Genomic DNA, 18,238 nt, shown 5'->3' with positions numbered 1-18,238 from the left:
ACAGCAGGCTGCGGGACCGTGGGCTGGCAGGAGGGCAGGTGTGGTCCCAAGGGCTCCACCTGCACGTCCCCACCTTCTTGCTCCGTTGGTCCCAGGAGCAGCTTCTCTTCGGCCTTTTTTTTTTTTGGTCTGAGCTCTGGGTTGTGGCTGCCTGTCACCAAGCCAGTGTGTGCAGGAAGGAGACGAGGGACTCCCTGCCAGCCACCCCTGGGATCCGAGGCCCCTAGACACTCAGCCTTCGTTTCTCACCGTTCAGAATTTTCCCCTAGTGGGGCTTTTTGTGTTCTGGCTGGGCCTTTAGCTGAGATTAGCAGGGGAAATGTGGGTGGACTGCAGGGGCTCCATCGGGTTAAACCACCCTTGGAGTTCCAGGATGAATTCAACATGTAGTGATAGATTCTTCTTTTTATAATTTGACAGATTTGGTTTGCTGATAATTTCTTTTGTTTTTTGTTTAAATGAGACACAGTCTCGCTCTTTGACCAGGCTATTCTTGAACTCTTGGGCTCAAGCCATCTTCTTGCCTTGGCTTCCTGTGTAGCTGGGATTACAGGTGTGAGCCACCACGCCCGGCTTGGTTTGCCAGTGTTTTATTGAGAATTATCACATTTATGTTCATGAGTAAGACTGGCCCATAATTTTCAGTTCTCATAAGGTTCATGTGAGGTTTTGGAATCAAAGTTACTCTGGCCTCATAAATATGTTGAAAAGTATTCTCTGTTTTTCCGTTTTCTAAAAAAGTTTGTATCAGACTTATATTAATTTTCTTAAATAATTGGTAGAATTCAACTTTGAAACCAGCTGGGCCTGGAGTTTTCCTTGTGGGAAGGTTTAAAATTGTGAATTCAGTTTTTTTTCATAGTTATAGGACATTTGGATTTTCTTTTTTGTACATTTTTGATGTTATATTTTACTAAGAAATTGTCCATTTCATCTTAATTTTCAAATTTTTGACATAAAGTTGCTTATAGTTTCCTATGAGTTTTAAATGTCTGTGGGATCTGAAGTGATGACTCCTTTTTGCAATTAATTATATTGGTCATTTGCTTGCTTCTATTTTTTCCTTGCTTAGTATTATTGGGTGTTTATTTTAGCCTTCTCAAAGAATCAACTGTTGATTTTGTTGATTCTCTATTATATATTTATTTTCTGTTTCCTCAATATCTAATACTAACATTATCTTTTCTTACTCCTACTTTATTTGGCGTTTTTTTTTTTTTTTTTTTTTGAGACAGAGTCTCACTCTGTCGCCCAGGCTGGAGTGTAGTGGCACAGTCTTGGCTCACTGCCACCTTCACCTCCCGAGTTCAATCGATTCTCGTGCCTCAGCCTCCCGAGTAGTTGGGACCACAGGGGTGCACCACCACGCCTGGCTAATTTTGTATTTTGTTTTAGCAGAGACAGGGTTTTGCCACATTGGCCAGGTTGGTCTCCCACTCCTGACCTCAGGCGATCTGCCCGCCTCAGCCTCCCAAAGTGCTGAGATTACAGGCGTGAGCCACCGCACCTGGCCCTATTTGGCTTTAATTTGGTCGTTCTTTTTAAATTTATTTTTCTGTGTGTGTGTGTGTGACAGGGTCTCGCTCTGTTGTCCAGGCTGGAGTGCAGTGGCTCAGTCATAGCTCACTGTAACCTTGAATTCCTGGGATCGAGGGATCCTCTTGCCTCAGCCTCCCAACGTGATGAGATGACAGGCATGGGCCACTGCGCCTGGCCCTCTAATTTCTTGAGATGAATGTTTAGCTCATTGGTTTTTGGCCTTTCTTCTTTTCTAAAATATTTATCTAAAGCTGTAATTATTCTTGGAAGGACAGCTTTAGATTCATTCCTGAAGTTTCTAAAGTAGTATTGTTGTTATCTTTCCATTCAAAATAGTTGTTAAAGTCCATTGTGATTTTTTTCTTTGACCCTGTGTTATGTGGCATCTTTTTTCTTAATTTCCAAGCAAGTGGCTCTTGGACAGACTGGAGCAATTGGTCTCTATCAGACATTACGTGGTAAGGTCAGACTTTTTCCTACAAGGATTCTTGCTTTCTTTACATGAGGATTATGCTTTCTGTACAGCATCTCTAATCTTCACGTGGACCCAGATCTGCTGACTCCAATGAAGAACAGCTTCGCGTTGGGGTCAGCTGCTGGTGCCATGGCCTCACGGGAAAGGGAGAGCTGATAGAGATGTGTGTCTCCTCAGAAAGGTCTTCCTTCGTGCTCAGATCTGAGCTGACAGAAGCCACTCTTCTCTGCAGGAGGGTCTGCCCAAGCTGGTCAAGCCGGAGGATCTGTCCAAGCTGGCCCAGTATCCTCCAGACTGGCACTCAGGAAGCTCGGGGACAGAGTGCAGCTCCTAAACCTGCTGGTGAGACGACTGAGACAGAAGGTGAGGCAGTCAAGTTTGTGGGGTCATCCTCCTAGAGAGCCGCTGCTGGGGGAGGGCGCGTGGGCTCTGAGCAGCTGCCCGGTGTGACCCTAGGTGACCTCGGGCATACACTGACCTCTCTCTGCCTGTTTTTTTCTGAGGAAGGGGCTGTGGGGAGGTCCTAGGAACTGGTTCATCTCAGGTGTGCTCGTGTAAGGCATGCCATGAGAATCTGGGAAGCGTGGTCTAGGCAGTGGAGGCAGCACTGGCGGCCAGAACACCAGGCCCTGGCTGTGCCCGCTCAGAGGGGTCCTGGTCAATGGGGCATGTGTGCAGGCTGCCTGATGCCACCTGCCCACTCAGAGGGGTCCTGGTCAGTAGGGCGTGTGTGCTCCATGTCAGTGATGAGCCACACTTCATCTGAGACACTAGAGCCTTGGCAAGCGCTGTTCTTTTCAACCTCCTGGGCCCTTGCCTTTTGGGGGTCAGGTCATACTCCTGCTGGGACCAGTATCTGCATCCAGCAGCGAGCCCACCCTGTTTCCCATGGGGCCGGGGTCACTACCTCGGTTTGACTGCTACAGATTCCTAACATCGTTTTGGTTTTTACTTTAAAAACTTGTGTGGCCAGGCATGGGGGCTCACACCTGTAATCCCAGCACTTTGGGAGGCCAAGGTGGGTGGATCACCTGAGGTCAGGAGTTCGAGACCAGCCTGGCCAACATGGTGAAACCCCCGTCTCTATAAAATAGAAAAAATTAGCTGGGCGTGGTGGCGGGTGCCCATAGTCCCAGCTACTTGGGAGGCTGAGGTGGGAGAATCACTTGAACCCAGGAGGCGGACGTTGCAGTGAGCTGCGATTGTGCCATTGTACTCTAGCTTGGGCAACAGGAGTGAAACTCCATCTCAAAAAAAATTTTTTTTTAATTGTGGTAAAATTCATTAATATATAACAAAGTTTACCATTTTGGCCATTTTAAAGTGTACCTTTCAGTGGCATTAAGTACATTCACAATATTGTATAAACGTTCTCACTATTACCAGAGCTTTTCTCCCCACCCCAGATAGAAGCTCGGTACGATAACCACACAGCAGTATCACCCGTTCCCTGCTTCCCAGCTTCTAGTAACCATTCCACCCCCATCACAATCAATTTGTTTACTGTAGGGATCTCATATTAACACAATCCTACGGTAGTTGTCCTTTTGTGCCTGGCTTCTTTGAGTAGAATGTTTTCAGGGTTCAGCTCTGCATATGTCAGAACGTCGTTCCTTCCCATGGCTGACATATTCCATTGTATGGAGGAATCACATTTTGTTTATCGTTCATGCACTCAACATTTGGGTTGTTTCCACTGTTTGGATTGTGCATAATGCTGCTGTGAACGTTCCTGTGCAAGTTCCTGTGTGGACTTATGCAAAGTTCCGTTCTCCTGGGTATACACCTGGGAGTGGAATTGCTCTGTCAGACGGTCACCCTGTGTTTAACCCTCTGAGGAGCCACGGCACTGTTTTCCCCAGATGGTAAACTCTGTCTTTAACCCTTGAGGAGCCACGGCACTGTTTTCCCCAGCAGCCGCACGATTTTACTTCCACCAGCACTGTGTGAGGGTTCCGGTTCCCCCATCCGCACCAACACTAGCTGTTTTCTGGCGGTGATGCTAGTCATCCTGGTGGGAGTGAAGTGGGGCCTCGCTGTGGTTTTGATTTGCATTTTCCTGATGACTCCTGGTGTCGAGCGTCGTCTCACGTGCGTCTTGGTCAGCCATTTGAGCCATTTGTCTTCTTTGGAGAAATGTCCATGTAGATCCCTCGCCCAGTTTTAATTGGGTTGTCTTTTTATTTGAGTTGTAAGAATTCTTTTTATATTCCAGATACAAGTCCCTTATTAGATTTTTGATTTGCTACATTTTTCTCCCATTCTGTAGTTTGTCTTTTCACTTTCTTTCTTTTTTTTTTTTTTTTTTGAGACAGAGTCTTGCTCTGTCGCCCAGGCTGGAGTGCGATGTTGTGATCTCGGCTGATTGCAACCTCCACCTCCCGGGTTCAAGCAATTCTCCTGCCTCAGCCTCCCAAGTAGCTGGGATTACAGGCATGAGCCACCACGCCTGCTAATTTTTGTATTTTTGGTAGAGATGGGGTTTTACCACGTTGGCCAGGCTGGTCTCGAACTCCTCACCTCAGGTGATCTTCCCACCTCCGCCTCCCAAAGTGCTGGGATTACAGGTATGAGCCACTGCACCTGGCCTGTCTGCCTCCCAAAGTGCTGGCATTACAGGTATGAGCCACTGTACCTGGCCTGTCTTTTCACTTTCCTGATGGTGTCCTTTGAAGGACACCGAATGTTTCCAGTTTTGATCCAGTCCCATTGATCATGTCTCCTGTTGCTTGTGCTTCTGAGTCCTGCTGTCCTCATCCTGTTGCCTTTATTCCTTGTGAGGCGACATAACAAGGGAACTTCCACATGTCCTCTCGCATTGTAAATACATAAACCACACCTTCCCTGCAGCCTCTGCTTGTTCTCTAACGCAGAACATCTCTCTAGAAACAAAGTATTCCAGATTTCCCATCTGCTGAGGGAGTGCGCAGTGCTCCAGAAATTGGATGCTTTTTTTTTTTTTAATCTTCCTGTTTGATGGATTGATTGAAAATGGCAAATATGGCCAGGCGAGGTGGCTCACGCCTGTAATCCCAGCACCTTGGGAGGCCGAGATGGGCAGATCACCAGGTCAGGAGATTGAGACCATGTTGGCCAACATGGTGAACCCCGTGTCTACTAAAATACAAAAAATGAGCCGGGCGTGGTGGTGCGCACCTGTAATCCCAGCTACTCCGGAGGCTGAGGCAGGGCAATTGCTTGAACCTGGGAGGCGGAGGTTGCAGTGAGCTGAGATCGCGCCACTGCACTCCAGCCTGGGCGACAGAGCAAGACTCCGCCTCAAAAAAAAAAGAAAATGACAAATATAAATTGTATATCTCTATGGTATGTGACATGATGTTTTGAAACATGTCCACACTGTGGAATGGCTAAATGAGGCTAATTAACATGTGCGTTACCCTCATACCTCTCATTTTCTGCTGATACCTAATGCCTCACCTTCATTGGAAGTGCATCTTTGTTGTTGCAGTGGAGAGGAACTTGGCCACTTTTCCATTTCTGTCGAGGTGGTTGAAGATCCACGTACACGTGAGGGGCTCCAGTCGAGGGGGTTGAAGATCCATGTACCCATGAAGGGGCTCCAGATCCCCCGTGCTTTGCAGTTGCTGTTTCCCCCATTTCCCACACAAATGCTACAGACAAGAAATAAACATTTAAATACAGCTTTTAGGCCAGGCACGGTGGCTCACACCTGTAATCTCAACACTTTGGGAGGCTGAGGCAGGAAGATCACTTGAGCCCAGGAGTTTGAGACCAGCCTGAGCAACATAGGGAGACCTTGTCCCTACAAAAACTAAACAAGGCTGGGCACGGTGGCGCATGCCTGTAATCCCCACACTTTGGAATGGTGAGGTGGGAGGATTATTTGAGCTCAGCAGTTTGAAACCAGCCTGGGCAACACAGCAAGACCCCATCTGTAATAAAAACTGAAATAATTAGCCGAGCATGGTGGTGCATCTGTAGTCCCAGCTACTCGGGAGGCTGAGGATTACTTGAGCCCAGTGGGAGGGTTGCTTGAGCCCGGATGGTTGAGGCTGCAGTGAGCCAAGATCGTGCCACTCTGCCCCAGCTTGGGCGACAGAGCAAGACCCTGTCTCTAAAAATAAAAATAGGCTGGATGCGGTGGCTCACGCCTGTAATCCCAACACTTTGGGAGGCTGAGGCAGAAGGATTGCTTGAGCCAGGAGTTTGAGACCGGCCTGGGCAACACAGTAAGATGCTGTCTGAATAAAATAAGTAAATAAAAATTAATACAAGCTTTTTTTTTTTTTTTTTTTTTGAGACAGAGTCTCGCTCTGTTGCCCAGGCTGGAGGGCAGTGGCGTGATCTTGGCTCACTGCAAGCTCCACCTCCCAGGTTCACGCCATTCTTCTGCCTCAGCCTCGCAAGTAGCTGGGACTACAGGCACCCACCGCCACGCCCGGCTAATTTTTTGTATTTTTTAGTAGAGACGGGGTTTCACCATGTTGGCCAGGATGGTCTCGATCTCCTGACCTCGTGATCCACCCGCCTCGGCCTCCCAAGGTGCTGGGATTACAGGTGTGAGCCACTGCACCCAGCCTATCCACCTGCCTTTCAATAGCCTCAGCCCTCTGACTTCCTGGCCTGTTTCCCTCTGGCCTCCCCATCTCTGCCCCCTTTGATTAGCAGAAGAGAAAAATCAACACCTCCTACTGGTTACTTGCAATTCTGGAGGCCTTTGTTTCTCCCTGGGAGGAGGCTCAGGAAGGAGTTTCGAGGCGCTCCGCCTCAGTCCATGCACGGATTCTCCCCACCAGCCTAGGAGTCCAGAGCAGGGCACAAGGGAGCTGCCAGGGCCAGCTGGGTGGGGCAGGAGGAGCAGCGGCCGTGGTTGGGGGCAGAGGGCGGAGGGCAGTTGCGTCCAGCTGGGGAGGAGGCCCTGACCCCGGGCTCCCCGTTCTTTCCCGGCACTCGCAGCACTTCCTGTCAGTGCCCAGGGGCCTGCTCCAGCCCAGCCACTGCCTCATTCCTCACACTGCCTTTGAAATGGCTCCTAGGTGCCGCGGGAACCCCTGGAGCCGGCCGCTCTCCAGCGTGAGCTTCCCCGTGAGGTGGACCAGGTACACCTGGAGGTTTTGGAGCTGCAGAAGCAGGTGGCTGAGCTGGGGAAGCATCTCAGGATAGCCCAGCACGGGGGAGCGGAGCCTTCAGGCAGGAAGCAGCCCCCAGCCTCGGACGCCGTGGCCCTTGGGAGAGAGGTGGGTGCCTGCTAGCTCCTCCTGCCACCCGCCTGTCGAGGTTCCTGCCACATAAACCATCCTTGCCTGTGCTCTGCAAGTGTTGCTGTGTGTACGCCCTGGGAGCTCAGGTGGGACGAGGGCTGCAGTGAAGGCCGTGCCTGGAAGTGGGCCCTGCTCCACCCCTTCTCCCCATTCCTCCGCCTTCTTCCTCCACACGCCTCCTCTTCTCCTGGTCCTTCACCTTGACGCCCTGTTGGCGGAGGGCGGGATGGGCCCATCCCAGTCCTCCCTTCAGCTGACAGCATCTTGTGTTGGAAACACACACACTGAAGGTGGCTCATGTTTGCTTTAATGCAGGGCCTTGACGGCCTGCTGAGGGGGCATCTGCGTGCACAGCCCTGCCTGCCCCGTGCCTAGCTTTGGGCCCTCCCTGCTGCATTCAGAGCCACACAGCTGCTCCAGGCCACGGCTCTCCTATCCTGGTTTTGGTCAGGCCCTTGGCCCCGAGGGAGTGGCCCCAACTCCATGGCTGGGTTTGAGCCGCAGCTCTGAGCTATGGAGACGACCCCAGGTCCTGATTCTGCAGCTAGGCAGAGTTGACCAGCAGGGCCCCCTTCTTCCTACCTAAGGCCAGAGGGAAAGGCTGTGAAGGACAGGCTGCCTGGCCTCCCTGACTTCGTACACTAGACTGTTGGTAACTGGGGTAACTGTAGTGACCTATGACCTGTGGTGACCTATAGTTACCAATAGTGACCTATGAATCCACAGAAGGTTTTGGGGACAGTAGATGATGTCTGGAAGGCACAAAGTGGAAGACAGCGTGGATCCCCAGGGCACCGTGCTTGGGGAGCAGATCCCTAGGGACTCGGGCTGGAATGGAGTGGACTGGGGAAGATGCGGCCGTGGCTGTCTCAGGCTCCAGGACAGTGAGGAGCAGGCCAGAGCTGCCTTGGCTTGGGATGGACAAGACCATAAGGATGCCTCAGGGGGACAACAGGGCAGGTATGGGAAGGCCGAGGGAGCCTGAGGCCCCAGCAGGTGCTCAGCCAGTGCACACAGGAAGAGCTGAGCTGGTCGGTAAGATATTGAGCTGCACCTGCCCCTGTACCTGTTGGTAAGGAGGTGCTGTCCTCAGGGGTCCCCAGCACCCTAGCCCTCCTGGGCTCCCAGTCCAGCCACTCCAGGGTGGCTCCTGCCCGGTGGGCGCTGTGGCCCTTGGGCCAGCTGGCAGCACAGCCGGGGGTAAGCATGTCTGTACCTCCACACGTCTCCCACCCACCCAAGCACCGTGTGTTCCCGGACACGGGTGGGCGCCTCCTTGGGCAGCGAGGGGCCCCAGGAGCTCTCACTGTTGGCCCTTGCGTAGTTCACTGTCTTCCCACTTGTTTAGAATGAAGGGGCAAGAATTTATATAAATAAGCAGAATTTTTTCTTTCTTTTTTTTTTTTTGAGACAGAGTCTCACACTGTCGCCCAGTCTGGAGTGCATTGGCGCTGTCTTGGCTCACTGCAACCTCCTCATCCCGGGTTCAAGCAATTCTCCCACCTCAGCCCCCCGAGTAGCTGGGATTACAGGTGCACCACGCCCGGCCAATTTTTGTATTTTCAGTAGAGACAGGGTTTCACCATGTTGGCCAGGCTGGTCTCAAACTCCTGGTTTCAAGTGATCTGCCTGCCTCAGCCTCCCAAAGTGGTGGGATTACAGGCGTGGGCCACCGTGCCTGGCCCAAATAAGCAGAATTTTAAATTGAGGAATTAAATCCCACAGCAGACGGAGTAGGAGCTGAAGCCACCTGCGGCCCAATCCCAGTTATTGGAGATAAGGTGCAGGCAGGGCAGACACTCCAGGCTCTGTGTGTACGTGCATGGAGGCGACAGTCGGGCTCCAGGCTCCTCCTGGGTCTGAGCATCCTGTGGCCAGGCTCTCCACCCAGGTGAGGCCCACCTCGGCTCTGTCCTCTGCCAAGCAGCATGGCTGAGCTCCTAGAGACAAGGGGAGGCCCAGGTCCTTGCTGCTTGCTGCTGGGAAAGGAGCCCAGATGGAGAAGGGGCCATGTTGGGGCTGGGCCCTCAGGTAGAGGATCAATGTGTCCGTTATGTTGGGTATAGAGAGAAGTGGGTAGAGCTGCGTGTGCATCTGATCCCAGCTCTGTCCTGAGAGGGCCCACAGCCCGGACTCAGCCAGCAGATGTCAGTTCCACAGTTCCAGGTGCTGGTTCCATTCCTGCTCTGCTCACAGGAGCCAGGGCTCCAGCATGGAGGCAGGTTTGGAGGGCACAGGAACCAGCTGAAAGGGGTCCCCACTGACCAGAACTAGGCCAATAGGCAGTGATGTTGAAGACCACAATCCATTGACTCAACCAGGAAATCATGGGTCCAGGCTGATAGCAATGGACAGATCAGTCGGGAACGGGGCACTCTTCCACACGAGAGTGCCAGCCAAGGAACGCGACAGGAACGGTGCACTAGGCAGTCACGGATGGGTGCTGAACCAGAGGGATTCCCATCAGACGGACGGGAAGCAGCATCTCCCCACACGTGACTTTTGATTTCCAAGGGAAATGCTGGCTTTCCAGTGGAGCAGCCTGTTGGACCCCAGCTGACCCGAGTGATCAGGTCTCCCATCGCCAGTGCTGGGATGCGCCCATGGCACATGCCTCTGGGCGGGTTGCACTGAGACAGCACAGACTCACTCTCGGGGTCCCTGCCAAAAATGCAGAACCTGAGCTTATGCATGAGGAAACCTCAGGCAGGCCCAAACAGAGGGACGTCTGCAGATTAGCGGGTCTAGATGCTCGGCGGGTGCCCAAACATGGAAGCTGGGGAGCCACTCTAGTTAGGAGACCTGGGAGACCCCATGTAGAAATGCCAGGTGAGACCCTGGACCCTGCACAGGAGAGACAGTGTAGAAACGCCACATAGGACCCTGGACTCTGCACAGGAGAGACAGCGTCAGGGCATCATCCGTAGAAACACCACATGGGACCCTGGACCCTGCACAGAAGAGACGGTGTCAGGGCATTATCTGTAGAAACGCCACGTGGGACCCTGGACTCTGCACAGGAGAGACAGCGTCAGGGTGTTATCTGGACGGTTGGTGACATTTGCACATGGGCCACGGACCAGGTCACGTATTGTGTACACTCATCCAAGTACTGAGGTGTGACACGGCACTGCGTCTCCAGCCTACCTCCTGTAGTGCAGGAAGCCCGTGCAGGGTGGGTGAGGAAGTGCACAGGGGTCCAGGGACTGTCCCACAGCACCCCTGATGAAAGCTGGTCCCCTTCCCCGGCCCTAGCCAAGGAGCCAGGTCTGCAAAGCTGGGACCAGATGTGTGCGGAAGCACGTGTTCCACCTCTCCCATGGCAGAGGGAGAGCCTGTGGACGACAGTGGAGCATTCTGCTCCCAGGCAGGTCCCACTGGGCTGAGCCGCACAGCCTGGCTTTGGACTTCTCTGACGGCACCACCCACATCAGCTGCCTCTAGTCCTTAAAACACAAAACTTCCCCCAGTCACTGGCCACCAGGGCTGAGTTGGGGGATGTGTTACGCCCCTGGTTCCACTGGGGGGCAGTGTTGGCCATGGCATTGGCGCTGGCTCTGCCAAGAGGCGTTGGAGTGGCTGTGTGGGGCAGTGAGTGCCGGCCCAGCCTGATGGAACCCACTGTACCAGGCCCAGGCCCCAGCCTCTGAGAAGGACTTCTCTGTGTCACTCACTCACACATGTCCTCAGGATGTGAAGACATTTCAGCAGACCAAAGTTTCCTTCGAATTTCCTTCGAATTGTCCAGATACTTGGAGACATCTCCCCCTCACCAGGGGGGTGCCGGGGCAGTCCCAGGCATGGGGGCAGATGGGTGGACAGCTGCTGCTGCCCTGCTGGGGGTGGGCAGCCCTTGGAGCACACAGTGGTGAAGACAGTCTTGAATATGTCTCAGGCTGTAGAAATCTTATTTTGTGGAAAGATTTTAGAGAATCATCAAAATAAACTTTTACCAAATAACGTTTTACCAGAAACTGAATCCAAGAGAAGTAGAATCGTTCAGTCCCTGCCCCCCAGGTCACGGTGTGCAGAATCACGTGACTAGGACATGGGCCCTGCGATCCATGCCCTCCTTCCTGTGCATGTGGGGTCAACAGCAAGAAGGCCTCTCAGTGCCCCTCAAGCCTGGCACCAGCCGCAGGGCCTGGGGCAACTTTGCGGGGAGAGGGGACTGCTTTTGAAGAGGGAATTTTCTCTTAAATCTCTTAAGTGTTTCGAAGTTTGCAAAATCTGTTTTCGGGATTGTTCTTTCCTCAGTTAAAATAACAAAATAACCCAGTGTGTCCTGCAGAGGACCCAGGGTTTTAGAACCAGACTTGGGAGTCTCACCTGCTTGGCCGCTCTCCCCCAGCCCCAGGCCATCTGCAGTCTGTTTTACCAGCACAGGCCTCCCTTCCTCCAGATCTGCCTTGGCCTTTCCCACGCCCAAGAGCCCATTCCTGTCTATTCTCCCAGGGCTGTGAGTGAGCCTCTGCGCCACACTTGCCAAGGGTGCTCACAGAGCAGGCACGAGGCCCGCTCACTGGAGGAAGCGAGTCTGGACTCGGGCTCAGGCCTGTGGCGAGCCTTCGTGGGGGCTGCCCTGCACCTGGCCTCAGCTGGGGCCTGCGGCACCATAGAACTTTCTCTGTCCAAGAGGAAAGCAGACATCTCTCCCCTTCGCTGTGTCATCCCCCGCGGCCCCCAAGCATCCCACATGAACCTGCGGCACATGCCCGGAGGCACTGCATACAGTGGCCGCGCCCCAGGCCATCCGAAGAACAGCAGCACCTGGAAGGCAGCAGCACCTGCCAGCCCTGGAAAGGCACACCAGGAAGCTGGCGGGGACAGGGTGTGCTGGCCTATTCCAGGGACTCGGAGCTCATGTGGCCAGGGCCAGGTGCAGCCTGGCTCCTTACAGGGGCCAGGAGCGGCATGGGAGAAGTAGGTCGTCGGCTCCCGTCTCGCCAGGGCCTGGACACCACTGGTTTTTCCTGTGCCCCCATTTTTGGTCCAGGCATCCCTTTGTGTTGGGATTGCACTCTGTAGCACTGGCATGATGTGGGCTGCAAGTCCAGGCTGGGCTGAGTGAGGACAACACAGTGCTTCCCAGGGGCTCAGGTCTAGGGTTGACCCAGGCTTGGAGTGCTGAGGGGGAGCCCAGCCAGCTCCTGCCCCTGTGTCGGCCTCCTCCCTCTCCACTGCCTTTGTGCTCCCCCTTGCACCTTCTTCAGGAGGGAAGCCACAGCCGGCCTGCAGGGTGGTTGTGGGGTGTCCAGCCAGAAAGGTAGAGAAAGGAGGGACCCCAAGGAGTGGAGGAGGGCCAAGCCATGCTGGCAGGAGCTGTCCTCCTGGGTCCTGGGCACTGCTAGAGGCCACAGCCTTCTCTCCTCTCCCTGGGCCACCCTCCTGGGTCCTGGGCACTGCTGGAGGCTGCGGCCTTCTCTCTGCTCTCCCTGGGCTGCCCTCCTGGGTCCTGGGCACTGCTGGAGGCTGCGGCCTTCTCTCTGCTCTCCCTGGGGAGCTGCTGTGCTGGTTGGGTGTCCTCAGATTCTCCTTGTGTTCACTTGAAAGACACAAAGGCATAGATGACCAGAAGGCAGGGATGGCAGGGAGGAGGCAGAGGGCTGTGAGGGCCTGGGGGCCACCCTGGCCTGGGAGATCTGGGGGCCGCCCTGGCCTGGGAGATCTGGGGGCCTTTATTCTATTTGTGGAAGAGAAGGAACCCACTGAAGCATTGGGAGCAGCGACCCTTTTTGTCTTTCTTTTGGAAGGACGTCACCCAGTGGCGGCCAGCAGTGCCCACCCTGGGAGAGCACGTGAAGAGGCTCCTTGGGCGGGCACCCCTGGCATCCTCCCATGAGGGCAGCCTCACAGGGGTGTGTGTCTGTGAGTTTTGTTACAGGGCCTCGCCAAGAGAGGGCCTGTGGAGGCCGAGGACCAGGGGGAGCTTTTCCTGCACCTCCGGTCAGTGGCACATGCCCCCCAGACCTTATCTATGCACCGACTCCAGAGGAAGCTAAAGGAGGCAGCCAGAAAAATCATCAGCCTCCGCCTGGAGAAAGAGCAGCTCATCGAGATGGGGAACAGGCTCCGTGCAGAGCTAGGCCGACCCGAAAGTGAGTCCGGAAGTGGAGGCCATGGCCTGTTTGCGGGTCAGGTTCTGGGTGTGTGCCTGGTTCTGGGTGTGCGCCTGGTTGTGGGTGCGGGTCAGATTCTGGGTCTGCGCCTGGTTCTGGGTGTGCACCAGGTTGTGGGTGCGGGTCAGGTTCTGGGTGTGCGCCTGGTTCTGGGTGTGCACCAGGTTCTGGGTGTGGGTCAGATTCTGGGTGTGCACCAGGTTCTGGGTGTGCGCCAGGTTCTGGGTGTGCGCCTGGTTCTGGGTGTGGGTCAGGTTCTGGGTGTGCACCAGGTTCTGGGTGCAGGTCAGGTTCTGGGTGTGCACCTGGTTCTGGGTGTGCGCCTGGTTGTGGGTACGGGTCAGGTTCTGGGTGTGCACCTGGTTCTGGGTGTGCGTCAGGTTCTGGGTGTGCACCAGGTTCTGGGTGTGCGCCTGGTTCTGGGTGTGCGCCAGGTTCTGGGTGTGCGCCTGGTTCTGGGTATGGGTCAGGTTCTGGGTGTGCACCTGGTTCTGGGTGTGCACCAGGTTCTGGGTGTGTGCCTGGTTCTGGGTGTGCACCTGGTTCTGGGTGCAGGTCAGGTTCTGGGTGTGCACCAGGTTCTGGGTGTGGGTCAGGTTCTGGGTGCGGGTCAGGTTCTGGGTGTGTGCCAGGTTCTGGGTGCGTTCCAGGTTCTGGGTGCAGGTCAGGTTCTGGGTGTGCGCCAGGTTCTGGGTGCGGGTCAGGTTCTGGGTGTGCACCTGGTTCTGGGTGTGTGCCAGGTTCTGGGTGTGCGCCTGGTTCTGGGTGCAGTTCAGGTTCTGGGTGTGCACCAGGTTCTGGGTGCGGGTCAGGTTCTGGGTGTGCGCCTGGTTCTGGGTGCGGGTCAGATTCTGGGTGTGCGCCTGGTTCTGGGTGTGCGACAGGTTCTGGGTGTGCGCCTGGTTCTGGGTGCGGGTCAGGTTCTGGGTGTGGGTCAGGTTCTGGGTGTGCGCCTGGTTCTGGGTGCGGGTCAGATTCTGGGTGTGCGCCTGGTTCTGGGTGTGAGCCAGGTTCTGGGTGCGGGCCTGGTTCTGGGTGTGTGCGTGGTTCTGGGTGTGCGCCAGTTTCTGGGTGTGCCCGTGGTTCTGGGTGTGCCCGTGGTTCTGGGTGTGCGCCAGGTTCTGGGTGTGCACCTGGTTCTGGGTGCGGGTCAGGTTCTGGGTGCGGGCCAGGTTCTGGGTGTGCGCCTGGTTCTGGGTGCGGGTCAGGTTCTGGGTGTGCTCCTGGTTCTGGGTGTGCGCCAGGTTCTGGGTGTGCGTGTGGTTCTGGGTGTGCGCCAGGTTCTGGGTGTGCACCTGGTTCTGGGTGCGGGTCAGGTTCTGGGTGCGGGCCAGGTTCTGGGTGTGCGCCTGGTTCTGGGTGCGGGCCAGGTTCTGGGTGTGCTCCTGGTTCTGGGTCAGGTTCTGGGTGTGCTCCTGGTTCTGGGTGTGCGCCAGGTTCTGGGTGTGCGCCAAGTTCTGGGTGTGCGCCTGGTTCTGGGTGCAGGTCAGGTTCTGGGTGTGCGCCTGGTTCTGGGTGTGCACCTGGGGTCAGCGGGAGGGCTCTGGCCGCAGCCTTCTCAGGAAGGCCCGAGGGAGCACAGAAGCCCCTCTTGTGAGCGGGGTCTGGTCGGAGGCCACTGCACAGAGCAGGACCTCATCTCAGCTGCAGGTGCTCTGGGGACCCACTTCGCTGGCAGCATTTGTGAGAACAACGCCGCAGGTTAGCAAAGCAGCAGGCATTTCTGTGCAGCTCTGTGGTGAGCAGCAAAGATGGCCGCAGACTTCTCCAGATAAAGGCAGCAGTGTCTCCTGACTGAGGTGGAGGCTGGGCATCTTGGACACAGACACCGGCACTGACTTCCTAAGAAAGGCAAGGGACACTGGCTTTATGACTGTTTCAGTGAGTCATCCATCTGTTCCTCCATGCATCCACCCACCTACCTATCCATCCATCCATCAAACCACCCATCCATCTACCCATCCATTCACCCACCCACCCATCCATCCATCCTTCCATCCATCTACCCATTTACCTACCCACCCATCCATTCATCCACCCACTCATCCATTCATCTGCCATCCACCCACCCATCCATCCACCCACCTATCTATTCATCCATCCATCCATCCATCCATGCAACCACTTATCCCACCCACCCATCCATCTACCCATCCATCCATCTACCCACCCACCCATCCATCCATCCACCCATCCATCCATCCATCCACCCATCCATCCATCCATCCATCCATCTACCATCCATCCACCCACCCATCCATCCATCCATCTACCCATCTACCCACCCACCCATCCATCCATCCATCCATCTACCATCCACCCACCCATCCATCCACCCACCTATCTATTCATCCATCCATCCATCCATCCATCTAACCATCCAACCACTTATCCCACCCACCCATCCATCCATCCACCCATCTACCCACCCACCCATCCATCCACCCACCCACCCATCCGTCCATCTACCATCCATCCACCCACCTATCTTTCCATCCATCTATCCACCCACCCATTCATCCATTCACCCACCCACCCATCCGTGTATCCATCCACCCATCCATACACCCACCCACCCAACCATCCATCCATCTACCCATCCACCCACCCATTCATCCATTCACCCGCCCACCCATCTATCTATCCATCCACCCACCCATCCATCCATCCATTCATACACCCACCCACCCATCCATCTATTAATGTATCCATCCATCTGTCCACTCACCCATCCATCCATCCATCTACCCACACACTCACCTGTCTATCCATCCATCCACGTATCCATCTATCCATCCAACCACTTATCCCACTTATCTATCCATCCATTCACCCACCCATCCACCCATCCATCTATTCGTCTATCCACCCATGTATCCAATTATCCACTCTCACTCATCCACCAACCCACCCATCCATCTATCCATCCACCCATCCACCCACACATTCATCCATCCATTCATCTATCCATGCATCCACCCATCCATTCATCCATCCGTCCATCCACCTACCCATGCACCCACCTATCCATCCATTTATCCAACCACTTATCCCACCCACCTATCCATCCTTTCACTCACCCATCCACCCATCCATCCAATCATCCAGTCACTCATCCACCTACCATCCATATATCCATCCACCCATCCAGTAGAGGAGCCCCTGCTGAGTGCCAGATACTTTCTGCCTTCTTCAGTTCCTATGTCACCAGGCCCAAATCTGGCTAAAGAGATGTCTCCTCGGCTGGGTGTGGTGGCTCACACCTGTAATCCCAGCACTTCCCGAGGTGAGACTGTGTGTGTGCATGTGCATTTGTATGTGAGACTGTGTGTGCGCACACTCGTTTGTGTGCGAGACTGCACAAGCGTTTGTGTGCAAGACTGTGCGTGTGCATTTGTATGTGAGACTGTGTGTGCACACACGTTTGTATGTGAGACTGTGCGCACACACATTTGTATATTAGACCGTGTGTGTGCATGCATGCACACATCCATAGGGAGGACTCAATGGAAGTTTGTCAATGTATTGGCAATTTAGAGAAGGAAGTAGAGTGAGAAGAGAAGAATGAGGACTTTTGGCTTGGCTTTGATTATACCAAATATACTCCATTTGTTTCTTTTTGGGAAGGCCGTCCTCCCCACCTAAACATTGAGTTCTTAGCTGGGCATGGTGTCGTGCGTCTGAAGTTCCAGCTACTTGGGAGACTGAGGTGGGAGGATTGCTTGAGCGCAGGAGGTCGGGGCTGCAGTGGGTATGATCCTGCCTGTGAATAACCACTGCTCTCCAGCCTGGGCAGCACAGGAGATCCAGTCTCTAAAAACATTTAAAAAAATAAAAAAGATGAGTCCTGATTGCAAAGGTTTAGGCAAGACTGACTGGTCTATCTGCATTTTTTTCCTAAGATCACTTATCCGGTTCATAAATGATGTGGCTGCAATCATTAAGTAGTACAGAATGGCCAGCTGTGACAAACATATCATCATTATTCAACATGGGACAGCCGTCCAGCCAGGGGGTTGAGCAGGACCTGCTCTGCCTGCGGCTATTTCTAGATGCTTCTCTAGTCCACTTCACAACAGTTACTCTGCCCCAGCACCAGTGGCCCAGGGGTCACCTGCAGCTGCCTCAGTGCATGTCCTCACCTGTCCGCCTCTGGGAAGGGGCCGCATCCCGCAGGGAGCAAGCTGACCGCCACTTCACTGGCTCTCGGCTGCTTTCAGGCATAGAGCCTGTCTCGTGCTGCCGGTGCCCATATAGATGGCTGTGGGGGGAGGTGCCGGGGTGTCTCTTGTGCTCTGGTGACACTGGTTCCTGCCAACACCCATTCAGACTGTGGAGCCAACTCCAGCAGGTGACATGGTGGGCCCCCTCTGAGATAAGGAGCTTCACCTGCCTGCTACAGGGTTCAGGCCGAGACCAGGACAGGGAGCGAGAACAGCCCCACTCAGGGGCCTGCAGGGAGAAGCAGGAGGCAGGTGCTGTGGAACCCTCCCTGCAGGCCCCTCTGCCCACAGAGTGGGCAGTGCCCGGAGCTCACCCTCCCTCTGCGCCTTCCAGAAATCAGCTGCACATGGCATTTCCTTGACCCTGTAGAAAGCTGGGATTCCTTAAAATGTTGTTTCTAGCAAACTTCTTTATGATATCTAACTTTTTTTTTTGAGGCAGAATCTCGCTCTGTTGCCCAGGCTGGAGTGCAGTGGTGCGATCTTGGCTCACTGCAACCCCCACCTCCCGGGTTCCAGCAATTATCCTGCCTCAGCCTCCCAAGTAGCTGCGATTACAGGTGCCTGCCACCATGCCCAGCTAATTTTTGTATTTTTAGTAGAAACGGGGTTTCACCATGTTGGCCAGGCTGGTCTCAT

At 54.5% G+C, this 18,238-nt stretch overlaps 1 protein-coding gene across 11 annotated transcripts in view; it reads left to right on the top strand.

The window, feature by feature from the left end:
- Positions 1-18,238, top strand: part of CCDC57 (coiled-coil domain containing 57) — a 115,068-nt gene that overhangs the window by 50,274 nt on the left and 46,556 nt on the right. For 8 of the 11 annotated variants that reach the window (XR_010124689.1, XR_010124690.1, XM_063656356.1 and 5 more), the window contains 3 exons: positions 2,247-2,377; positions 7,033-7,233; positions 13,142-13,355. Coding sequence is in view for 7 of the 11 variants with exons in the window: in XM_063656356.1 (XP_063512426.1) it covers positions 2,247-2,377; positions 7,033-7,233; positions 13,142-13,355 (546 nt within the window). In the remaining 4 variants the exon portion in view is untranslated. Of the gene's footprint in view, positions 1-2,246; positions 2,378-7,032; positions 7,234-13,130; positions 13,356-18,238 lie in introns of all 11 variants that reach the window. The other 3 variants (XR_010124692.1, XR_010124691.1, XM_063656355.1) reach the window with 2 other exon arrangements.

Source organism: Pongo pygmaeus, chromosome 19 (genome assembly GCF_028885625.2).
Source record: "Pongo pygmaeus isolate AG05252 chromosome 19, NHGRI_mPonPyg2-v2.0_pri, whole genome shotgun sequence".
Taxonomy (NCBI): Eukaryota; Metazoa; Chordata; class Mammalia; order Primates; family Hominidae; genus Pongo; species Pongo pygmaeus.
The sequence above is the reverse complement of the archived record's forward strand: the minus strand, read 5'-3'. Positions and strand labels throughout refer to the sequence as shown.